This window comes from Eubalaena glacialis, chromosome 9 (genome assembly GCF_028564815.1).
Source record: "Eubalaena glacialis isolate mEubGla1 chromosome 9, mEubGla1.1.hap2.+ XY, whole genome shotgun sequence".
NCBI classification, from domain to species: domain Eukaryota; kingdom Metazoa; phylum Chordata; class Mammalia; order Artiodactyla; family Balaenidae; genus Eubalaena; species Eubalaena glacialis.
This window is the reverse complement of record NC_083724.1, coordinates 11,340,805-11,351,704: the sequence shown is the minus strand read 5'-3', so window position 1 is coordinate 11,351,704 and position 10,900 is coordinate 11,340,805. Positions and strand designations below refer to the sequence as shown.

Below are 10,900 nucleotides of genomic sequence, written 5' to 3'. Positions count from 1 at the left end.
TGTCGCTCCACTGCCCTTAACAAACGCACACCCACACGTTAGAGCTCTAGTTAAAGCCAGGTTGGCCCCTTGCTGCTGTCATGTGTCTCCTCCAGGAAGCCTTCTCCCATCCCCTTATGGGTTTCCGTTAATGGATCGTAGCCTTGGACTAAATTGGGACACAGACTCCCCCTTGTGTGCGAAGCTTTCTGGGCAATCCTCTCTTTAGCCCCAAACATACTGAATTAAAATGAAATTTATATGTCTGTCTCCACAGCCAGCCTGGAAGTTCCCCAGGGGTCAGAACCATGGCTGACACTTTGGTTTTTCTCATCTCCAGGCCCAGCATATGGATGCTTGTTGGATGAACTGAAATAATGAGCTTTGCCCAAGATCACAGGGAGGCATGCTTCCAGGAAGTGGAGGGAGGTGGGGAAGAGAGAGCAGAGGACATTCTTGGCATGGATTAGTCTTAAATGGAAGTTGAATGGTGCACAGGGACTTGACTGTCGTATTTTCCAAATGCTTATAGTTCTCTTAAAGGTAATGATTGTGTACATCTTTTCTGAACTTGAAGTCACCTATGACTACCCTGTTTCTCTTACATGCCACATCCAACCCACTCCCAAATTCTGCAGCCTCTTTCTTCAAAATACCCAACCTCTTCCCAGGTTACTGGCACCTGCCTGGACTGAGCTGCCATGGCCTGTCACCTGGACCATTGATGTCACTTCTTAAATCACCTACTTTGGCTCAGGCTCCCATGTGTTCTCAATACACATTTGAGGGACACTTTTCAAGTCAGATCATGTCACTGCTCTGCCCAGAATTTCCAGGGCTGTTCTGAGTTAAGACCACATCCTTTCCTCAGCCTACAAAGCTCTACAGCATCCGCCCCTCCCCCCCACCTCCCTTCCATCTCATTTCTTCTCACTCTTCTGCTCCAGTATGGCCTTGCTGTTTCTAGAATACACCAAGCCTGCCCTGTCTTTGAGCATTTGCTTGGCTCCCTCCTTCACTTCCTGCAGGTCCTTGATCAGCGTCACCTCCTCGGGGACACTTCTCTTGACCACTTTATCTGAGGTACTCTCAGAAACTGCATGTTTTTTTTTTTCTCTCCTCAGAACCCAGTCATCCCTGACATAGTGTGAATTTTTAATTCTGCTCCCTTGACTGGAATGGAGATCCACGGTCATAAACACTGACACTATTTCATTCACCAGTTTATTTGGGGGCTATTTCCTTACTTGTAAAATGGGCATTTTGGTTTAAAATTCCTTCTGATCAGGATGTTCTGGGGATATGAATTTCTGTTGTCTTGTGGCCTCCCTAGGTCACACAGATTTCTTCCAAGGTATGGAGCTGATACGCAGGTCTTCCAGGACCCCTGATACTTTTATTTAGCACCCGTTTCCCACTGTAGGAGTCTATCTTTAGCACCCAAGATTAGGTAGCATCCTAGTCTGACAATATTTTTTTGATCTGTAGACACAGTTCAATGGGAAGTATTCGAAGCAATGAAAACGAGTCTCATTAACTTCTACCGGTCTTTATTAAAAGGAAAACTATTATATGAAAACAAAGACCCAATGTAGTCTCAGGCTAAGTCTCATTGATAGAACCCCTCAAGCAACAGCCCAGGCACCTAATCTTGGCACTACAATGTTGTCCTTGGCTCTGCCCTATCTCTCCCCATCTCAGACTCTGGGGGTTCGCTTCCTACCAGGATATTCCTCTCCAGCCAGGCAAGATATCTCAGCCCCCCAGGACCTCGCCCTTCCTGCCAGGATGGTGGCCACAGGATCATCCCCCTATCCCCGCCCCCTATACACCCGGTCAAGGTGACTGCTACACACGCGGGGCCGCCGCCCTCTCAAACCCAAATGTCTTCATTGTCTTGTCAGCACCCTGGATACACTTTAAACGTCTTTAAAGTCTCCCAGCCCATTAACAATACGGTCACTACAACAAAAAGGCAGACGCAACCTCCTCTGAGCTCAGTGTGGTGGCGTCCAAAGCTCCTAAAATCCTCCCACCCCACGTCACTCCCCGGGGCATAAGAACTACTACTCATCCCTCAGGCCTCAGCTCGAAGGTTTCTTCTCTTAAGAAGCCGGCCCGGCACTCAACAGGCCGAGCCGGGCGCCTTCTCCTGGGGGCCCCGTGCCCCCTCAGTCTGGGCAGAGATGACACCCGGAGTCGGCGAGTGTGCCCGCTCCGGCCCCTTCCAGGGCCAGGGGCTCCTCGGGTGCAGGAGCGAAGCCGAAGTGCGCAGCTATGGCGTCCACGTGCTGGGCCTGCGCGGCATTGGGCGCAGTCTCCTCAGACGGGAAGACTTTACCTCCATGAAGACAGGAGTCCCCCTGGAGCTCCACAGGCCTCCTTCCCGGCGCTTCCCGACGCGCCCCGCCCCTGCCTGCCTCCCTGCCTGCCTCCCTGCCTGCCTCCCTGCCTGCCTCCCTGCCTGCCTCCCTGCCTGCCTCCCTGCCTGCCTCCCTGCCTGCCTCCCTCCCACCGGCACTTCCGGTTCCGGCGTGGGCCGGAAGTGGGCGGGCGGCGGCGGCTGCGCGCGGAGGAGGAGGTGGAGGAGGTGCCGGGCGGCAGCTTCCCGCCCCCGAGCCGGAGCCGGTTCCGAGCGGAGTGGAGTGGAGGTCTTCCCCGGAGCGTAGCTGCCTGAGCGGGCGCCGAGCCCCCGCCATGGCACGGAACACGCTGTCCTCGCGCTTCCGTCGGGTGGACATCGACGAATTTGACGAGAACAAATTCGTGGACGAACAGGAGGAGGCGGCGGCGGCGGCGGCCGAGCCAGGCCCAGATCCTAACGAGGTGGACGGTCTCCTGCGGCAATATCCTTCTCCCGCGCGGCGGCCCGGACTCCCCTTTGGCCCGGCCTTCCCACTTCCCTCATCCCCGGCTCCGGTCCCTCAGGCCGACCTCCCCACTCCTCTCAGCCCCGGACCCCTCAGGTCAGTCTCCCGACTCCCTTCCGATCTGGCTCTCCTCGGGCCACGCATCCCCACTTCCCTCTGACCCGGCCTCCCCACTCTCCTTGTCCCCGGCCCGAGCCCTCGGAGCCTCCCTCAGCAGCGCGGCCCCACGCGGCCCCCGGATCCTGGTGGGCCGGCCTGCTCGGCGGCCCCAAGAGCGTGCCGGGGGGGCCTCCGGCTCGTAGGCCCCTCACTCTTGCACGAGACCTCTCCCCTTTCTTCCCCCTTGCCTCCCCACCCCCTCAGGCTGGCCCTTCCTTGGGCGCCCGATCACTCCATCCCTCCTGTGCGGGAAACGGGGCAATACTCGGGCATGATCGGCGGGAGGCGCCGAGGTGAGCCACCGCTGAGTAATTGAGCGGCCAGGGCGGCTCCCAGGCACAGTCCTCTCGGGCCGGATTGCAGCACCACCTGAAAATAGGTGGGTGGATGGCTGCGGAGAAGAAAGGCCCCACGGGGGGAGCCAAGACTGCAGCCTTAGTCCAGCCCTGAGGTTTGAGATCGCACCTCCCACCCCAGAATCATTCTGACCCTGCGGCTTAATGCCAGTCTTCCTCACCTATTCTTAGTTTCTTATGACCATTCATTGGGCTTTGGACCTCGATGGTCTCAGCCACGTTCAACAAGTGAGTTTTGACTCCCCCCCCCCCCCCCCCCGCCATAGGCTTCTTGTGCAGGAAGCAGTGGAAAAAACTAGTCGTTTAGAGCTAAGAAAAACCAGGCAGCATAAAGTGAGATGTAAAAGTAGAGCCCCACGACTGGAAATGACTGTTCTGTAGTCACAGAAAACAAGCATTTAGAAAACAAGATTAAAAATAGAGTTGGCTGTCACAGCCTGCTTGGTCCCTTAGCCGTTTGAGCACAGGAAACTGACTTATTCTCACAGGAAGGATTTTTCTTTATTCAAATGGTGTTACAGGAAGTGCCTACCCCTCCCCCGCACTGGCCAGGGCAGGGTTGGAGGCTCATGCTGTACTGTATATAAATCAGGTTCTGGGTGTTTAATCAGTTGACTCAGCTTGGGAAGTCGAGCCCATAGACTGCCTTTGGGAGGAGTCCTGCAGTGTTCCTCCAATGTGCCTTTGAAACAAAAACCTCCAGACTTTCTTTGTTTGAACAGAAATGTGTTTTCAAAGGTGGTGATTCAAACTTGTATTTCCTGCCCCATCAGGATCACCCTGCTTACCCCATTGGTGAAATGGGGCCATGAGAAGGGCCCCCATGAGGGAAGGTTGATTCTGCAGTCTGGTGTAGCACCTGGCTCATGGGCAGGCATTGCTAAAAGGACTCCAGCGTCAGGCCTGTGGCCCAGACCATCCACAGAAGGGGAGGGCAAGGTCCGGTTATCTGCTGTCTTGGTCTTGGTGCTGCAGAGACTTGTTGAAGGTCATCTCTTGGTACGCTCCTCACATGATAGGTTCCTTGAGGCTGCTTGGAGACCTAGGCTTAGCACATCAGGGGATGGTAGTTTCTCCACTAATGGCAGTGTCAGAAACCTTGTTACCATGGAGAGTGTACCTCTTGGGATTGGGGAAAGGGAGGTTAGCAAATGAGAACTGAAATCCTGGCAAATGTGGGGCCCAGGAAGGAAGGAGGAAGGAGCTAATATTTGCTGAGTCCCTACCATGTGCCAGGTCTTGGATTTATGTTAGATTATTAAACTATAGAAAGGGCTTCTAGGAGTCTTAGGACAGAGGCGAGGGGAGTAGGGATAGGGGTTGGTTGACTGGGGTGAGGGGATGTAGGGAGTGGGCCTGTCCTAGTACTGTATAGGGAAGCGAGTCATGGTGGGAGATCACACACATGAAATAGAGCGTGGGCTGTGCATCCACACAGACCCAACTCAGTCTTCTATAGCTGTGTGACTTTGAATAGGTCACTTACACTCTCTGAACCTCAGTATCCTCCTGTGTTAAAAGGAGGAGAACCAAGCTGGGCTTATAGGTTCCATGAGAGCATCACTGGACAGCATCCCAGAAGGCTTTAGCACAGCGCCGGACACACAGTACGTGTCCTGGACATGCACCTTGGGCCTGTGGGTGGAGTGGCAGCAGGGGATTGTAGAAAGAGCTTGGCTTTGGAGTCAGGCATCCTTGGGTTTGAAGGCCAGCTGGACAGCTTAGCTTTGTGGCCTTGAACACGTCATTTTCCTTCTCTGAGCCTCAGATTCATTGCCTTTAAAATCAGAATAATGATTCTTGTCACAAAGAACTGTTAGCAGTAATGAGATGACATGTGAAAACACCTGGGCACAGGATCTGAGACCTTGTAGGGATTTTAAAGAATTGGCTCCTTTTCTTCCTTGCTGAGGCACCTTCTGGTCCTCTGGAGGGGGATCTGTCCAGAGCAGTAGTTTTGAATGATTTTGCAGTCTCCTCCCCCTGAGGAAATTTGTCGATGTTTGGAGATACTTTGTTTGTCACAACTTGGGGGGTGGGAGGGAGTGCTACTGGAATCTAGTGCATAGAGGCCAGAGATGCTGCTAAATATTGTACCATGCATGCACAGGACAGACCCCACATCAGTCATCTGGACTAAAATGTCAGTAGTGCTGTGGTTGAGAAACCCTGATCTAGAGGAGACCAGGGGCTGGGCACGGTTCCTTGGCCTCCACAGCCTGTTCTCTGGAAGGGCCTAAAACCAGCTGAGACAGAGGCCAGCTTGATAAATGGTATGCCCCTCCTTACTCCCCAGTTCTCCCCAGCTGCTGAAGACCCCCTGCCTATCAACACCTATAGTGAATGCTTGGTAGAGGGGTGCTGCAGAGAGATTAACTCTGAAGCAGTGACTCTTTTTGCCCCTGTGGACTAGTTATCCTACCCTTACCCATTCATCTTCTGAAATATTTTGTTTCCCAACCATGCTGGTTAGTGAAGAGCGCCCGCCTTCGTTTCCTCTGAAGCCTCTGGGACTCTGCTTATTGCTCTGGCATGTCAAATTTGAAAAGAGTTCTGAGGTAGAAGCTATCAGTGGCTGATATCAGACTGGCCCTAACCAGGCTGGGAAAAAGGAATCCCAAAGCTGACAGATACAGGCGTGTGGGAGAGTGGGCTGCCTCTCAAATTGGAAGGTGGATCAGAGCCCAGCAGGGTGCTAGGGAGCTCCACAGGGGTGGCTCCCTGGGTGTGTGGGCCCAGCTCAGTCAAGATGGAGGCCACACTAGGGAAGACAGGGAACTCGGCTTTGCTTGGGAGGTTCTGGCTGTTCGCACGTGGGTATCGCTGCATGAACAGGAGTAGAGACCCGATTGGGTGGAAGCCATTTCTGTTTCTATTTTTGAAGCTTTTTGGCTGAAGCCAATGTTTCAGATGAGGAAATGAAAGTCAACTGATGTAATTCAGTTTAAAATAGGTGTCACCTTTGGGGACCTAACCCAGATTGTAACTTTCTTTTGAGCACTGGCTATTCAGAGCTCAGCAAAGATTGTGTCAGGACTCCAACTAAGGTTTGGGGAGCAAGGAGGGGAGGATTGATTCATTTTGTTGGCAAAAGGTTCTTTTAGATTGTTAAATTTCCCCCAGTTGGGACCTCACTGACTTGGGTAGGTCTTGGAAGATAAAAGTTTTAGCACATCTTAATTTCTTTAATAGTTTAACTGATAGAAAACATTGGATTAAGAGTTAGGAGACCTCCATTTGTGCCTTTGTTCTTCCCTTTTGAGAATGAGAAGATGAAAATGATAACCTTACTCGGTGGTCGTGAGGGTCCAGTAGGGCAGATATGGTGCCAAGTAAGTGCAAACCAGCTCAGTCAGATTTTGCTGCAAGTTACCCTGCGCGGGCAGTTGCTTTGCTACTACCTTCCCAGGAGGGAGCGAGTCCGTGTCCAAACTTGCTTTGAAGGGGAAGGTTTCGGGGGCCGGCAGAAGGAGGGGTTTGCAGGGTTGGCAGAGATGCCCCACCCACCCTCCGTGTGGCTCAGGAGAGCTACAGGCTACCCTCTGAACTGGCTGTGCCCGCCGGGAGGCCACAGTGGGAGGCGGGTGGATGTGGATGAGATGCCATTTGACTCTACTCTCTTGAGCTCTTTTTGCAATGAGTTCGTTAATAAAAGCATGAACATGCTAGAGCCTAGCCATCCTTAACTGGTGCTGATGCACAGGGGACATGCTTCGGGCGTTTCATGCAGCCTTGCGGAACTCTCCCGTCAACACCAAGAATCAAGCTGTGAAGGTAAAGGGGGTTGAACTGCAGCTCTGCTGGGTGGGTATTGGGACCAGGGCTGTGATTGTCCAGTGCGAGCTCCCTGGGACTCTGGACAGCATCTGTTTCATCTCTGCATCGGTGAGTATCTACCAAGGAAGTGAGTTGGCACCGGGCAGTGTTTCCACGGAAGCCTCCTGGCGCTCCTAACACCCAAAGCTGTCAGTGTTCATAGTAAACGCTCCCCAAAGAAACGTTCACTCCTCCCCGAGGCCTCATGGGGTGAGAAGTCAGCCCAGCCCTTCCTGATGAGCAAAGTTATAAATTAGCTTGCCATGTGGGACTTAGCAGTGGTTATGCTTTTATAAGCTATTGAATAGGCTTTATTTACATAAGGATTTTCAGTGCTTTTATGATTTCCTGCCTCGTAAAAACTAGGTGAGACCATACAGTTGTGCAGACTGTATCGGTTACGTTGTCTAAAAACTCATCACTGAGACTGTCTCAAATTTGGTCCAGGGAAAGGGGTCTCTTTGGAGCTAGGGTTTTGCCGTCTTGTGATGGCACTTTTTTTTTTTTTTTTTTTTTTGATGGCATCTTGATATAAATGGCTGCACCTGTCAAACATGGAGGAAAATGGCCCCTTTGTTCCATTGGGGGTGAACGCAGACAGAAGGTGCAGCCCAGTAGACCTGTTTTTTTTTATCTCCACAGTTATGATCCTGTAGAGTTTTAAGGCCTTGCTGGTGTCATCAGAAATAGGGATGCTTCTCCCCAGGAAACCGCTTATTTCCCCCAAAATAAGTGGAATAAATTACTGGCTTTGAATACTTTGGGATACTTTGAAACTTAAATCAATAAAAGAATTTCGCTTAAGCATTCCAAATGAATTAGAAATTGGGCAGTGTTTCTAATGAGTTCTGACTACTTGGTTTGGTGTTTCTGAGCCTGCAGTGCAGGATGTGGATATGCCTGGGCCATGGCTCTAGGCCTCACTCCCTTTCTCTTTCCTCTGTAGGAACGGGCCCAGGGTGTGGTGCTGAAAGTGCTTACAAATTTTAAGAGCAGCGAAATTGAGCAGGCTGTGCAGTCACTGGACAGAAATGGCATTGACTTGCTAATGAAGTACATTTATAAAGGGTTTGAGAAGCCCACAGAAAATAGCAGCGCAGTGTTACTCCAGTGGCATGAAAAGGTATGTGAACGTCAGGCAGCCCACTGAGTCACCCCAACCCCAGGGTTCAAATCAGCAGGCCAGGCTATCCCAAACAAACAAAGGACAGTCTGATAGGCATGTGAGAATAAGGGGCCACGCCTCAAGCAACCTGGGACATCTGAGCACTTAACCTCTCCCAAGGAAGCACCTGGTAGGGATCTGCCGTCTCTGGTAATCGCCGTTGCTTTAGCTGCTGGTTTGTGCCGGGCAGGCATGGGGCAGGTGACTTGGCGTGGTAAGGTAGAGGCAGGCTTGCTGGTGGCTGGGACTTTGTAATACTTTCTTTGGGCCGGTGGAGGTGGTGGTTGTGGGTCTTAGATGCAGGCTGAGCCCTCCTGTTAGCTCTGAGGGCTTCCTGCTCCAGCCTCAGCCTCACCAGGCCCGAGGGGGCAGTGGCAGATACCTTGGCAGTGTCTTTAATAGGGCCTTCGTCCACCTGAAGCATGAAAAGCCTGTCCTTTGTTTGGGTCAGTATAAGAGCAGGGCCTTTCATCAAGCCTGTGTCCTTCCTGAAAGGCTCTGTTGAGTTTTAAGGGAGTGGCCCTTACTGAGGGATCCGTCACTTGGGCAGCCTGGGGCTGGGCTGTGGCCTTTGGTCCTGTCGGTGGGTGTGCTCTGCCAGAAGGTGAGCTCCTAGGCTTAGTGGGTGGGGCTGGTCGTGGGGCTCAAGGGAACTGAGTGGTATGGAGGCCAGGCTCTCTGGTCCCTTTAAGGCAACTGGGTGCTCAGCCCCGTTGACATTTCAGCTCTAATGGGCTAGTGTTTGTTTAAGTGCCTACGGCTGTGCCTGTAGGCTGGGACATGATGGGCTTGTCAAAGGGAAACTGGGGGTCTCTGTATGTGCTTGGTAACAATGTTCTCAAGCCCAATTCTCCTGCTTCAAGAGCTAGTAGCTCTTGGGAACCCTTTGTTCCAGGACAGGGCTCCATCCCTCGAATGTGGACCCTGTTGGCACCTCTTAACTGTGCTCTCGCGGGAATCCTTTTTCAGAAGGTCTATGACACGGTCAGGAGCGCATGGTCCCATCTCCCCTGGCAAGCTAGGCTCCCCTTGTCCAACCAAGTCTCAACTGACACCTTTTCTTTTCCTGCCCCTACAGGCATTAGCAGTAGGAGGACTAGGCTCCATTATAAGAGTTCTTACAGCAAGAAAGACTGTTTAAAAAAAAAAAAAGACTCTTGTTACCTTGAGAAGAATTTTGGATGCACAGGCTGTTGAAGAAGGGATTGACAATGGACCATCTTCCTCGGAACTCCCAAGTAAACTATTTCAGGACACGCATCCGCTAAAGTGTATTTTATTTTCAAGGTGGAGGGAGAAATCGTCTTACTGTTTCCTAAATCCTTTGCAGGATCTGATATAGTCTATGCCTTTGTCCACAAGTAATGCAGAACTGACATTGTGACTGTCTGCCAGAGTGGCTGGCCCGCATTGGTCAGGTGTACCTGTGTGCACTGCCTGTGTAAAAGCGGGGAGGGATGACTTGGGCAGGTGCAGATTCAAGGGGTGTGGCAAAAAAGGGAGAGCTTGGTTTTTGTTGAAGTGGAAAACCCCCAAGGGTTTATACAGACATCCCGACCTCCCAAAGAAGGCGGGCTCTCTTGGGTTCATTGTAAAGTGCCTGCTGCATCAATAAAGCTCTTGGCTTATTAGTACATACTCTGCAGTGTGTTTCGTGTATATAAAAGAAATGGGTAATGGATGGTAATGAATGAGAGGTCGCCTGTTCTGGAAACTGGGCATGGAGGGGGTAGACGTGTGTCCCCGCCGAGCCATGGGAGCAAGCGTGGCATTCCAGCCCTCCTGCCACAGCAGTACCTCAGGCCTGGGCTGCAGTGCTGCTGGCTGCTACAGAGAGATGTTTTGCTGAATAACTATTTATTGTTTTTACTCCTTTGATTTGTGTGTAGTTTTGGAGCTTATTTAATAAAGTGCCAAACATTCAATAATTGACCTAAGCTTTAAAAGTCTTCAGTTTGTGTGACTGCACTTGGAGTCTTTTGGGAGCGGGCTCAGATGGGCCCAGTCACCACCACCTGACGCTGGGTTTGGCTGTTCGGCAGGAACACCGTGATGTTGTTTTCTTTAAAGGATTAAGAGCCAGAAACAGGTAGCAATCAGCCTACAGATATAAAAGGAACATTTTGTTCCCTGTAACCACTAACAATGGGCCTCTCTGAAGAGCAGAGATGCTTTTCTTTCCTTTTTAGTACATGTAACTGCAGTTTGCATTCTGTTAAAGATAGGGACCCCATTCATGTCCCTGAAGCTCTTCCCGGTCATGTGGGCCTTGGAGACGGAGGTTGACCAAAGTGACAATCCTCCCAACTCCTCTGCAGAACCCCACCCTTCCTGGGAGGTGGGACTGGGCTGCTGGCTTCATTAAATTACATGTAATGTTTATTCACCCAAACCTAATCTGGGGAGGTGCTTCCTGAAAGGCTAGTGTTCTACAGGCCTTGAACTTGGCCTTGGAGTTTTAAATGTGAGACACAATGTACTAAATTTAACAAGTTAAAGAAATACACACCAAACTATATCAAGTAAATCCACTGCCTCTGGATTGAAGAGCTTTA

The 10,900-nt window shown here is 51.5% G+C and overlaps 1 protein-coding gene across 1 annotated transcript; it reads left to right on the top strand.

Annotated features, from left to right (window-relative positions):
• Positions 1-2,528: 2,528 nt before the first annotated feature.
• Positions 2,529-9,983, top strand: ARPC5L (actin related protein 2/3 complex subunit 5 like). The gene is made up of 4 exons (XM_061200970.1): positions 2,529-2,826; positions 7,067-7,138; positions 8,127-8,303; positions 9,424-9,983. The coding sequence occupies exons 1-4, from the start codon at positions 2,677-2,679 to the stop codon at positions 9,484-9,486; spliced, it is 462 nt and encodes a 153-aa protein (XP_061056953.1). The 5' UTR covers positions 2,529-2,676; the 3' UTR covers positions 9,487-9,983.
• Positions 9,984-10,900: the final 917 nt, after the last annotated feature.

Coding starts and splice junctions, on each gene's coding strand:
- ARPC5L (XM_061200970.1), top strand. CDS start 2,677: ATGGCACGGAACACGCTGTCCTCGCGCTTCCGTCGGGTGGACATCGAC. Junction 2,827..7,066: donor TGGACGGTCTCCTGCGGCAA/TATCCTTCTCCC, acceptor TGCTGATGCACA/GGGGACATGCTTCGGGCGTT. Junction 7,139..8,126: donor CCAAGAATCAAGCTGTGAAG/GTAAAGGGGGTT, acceptor TTTCCTCTGTAG/GAACGGGCCCAGGGTGTGGT.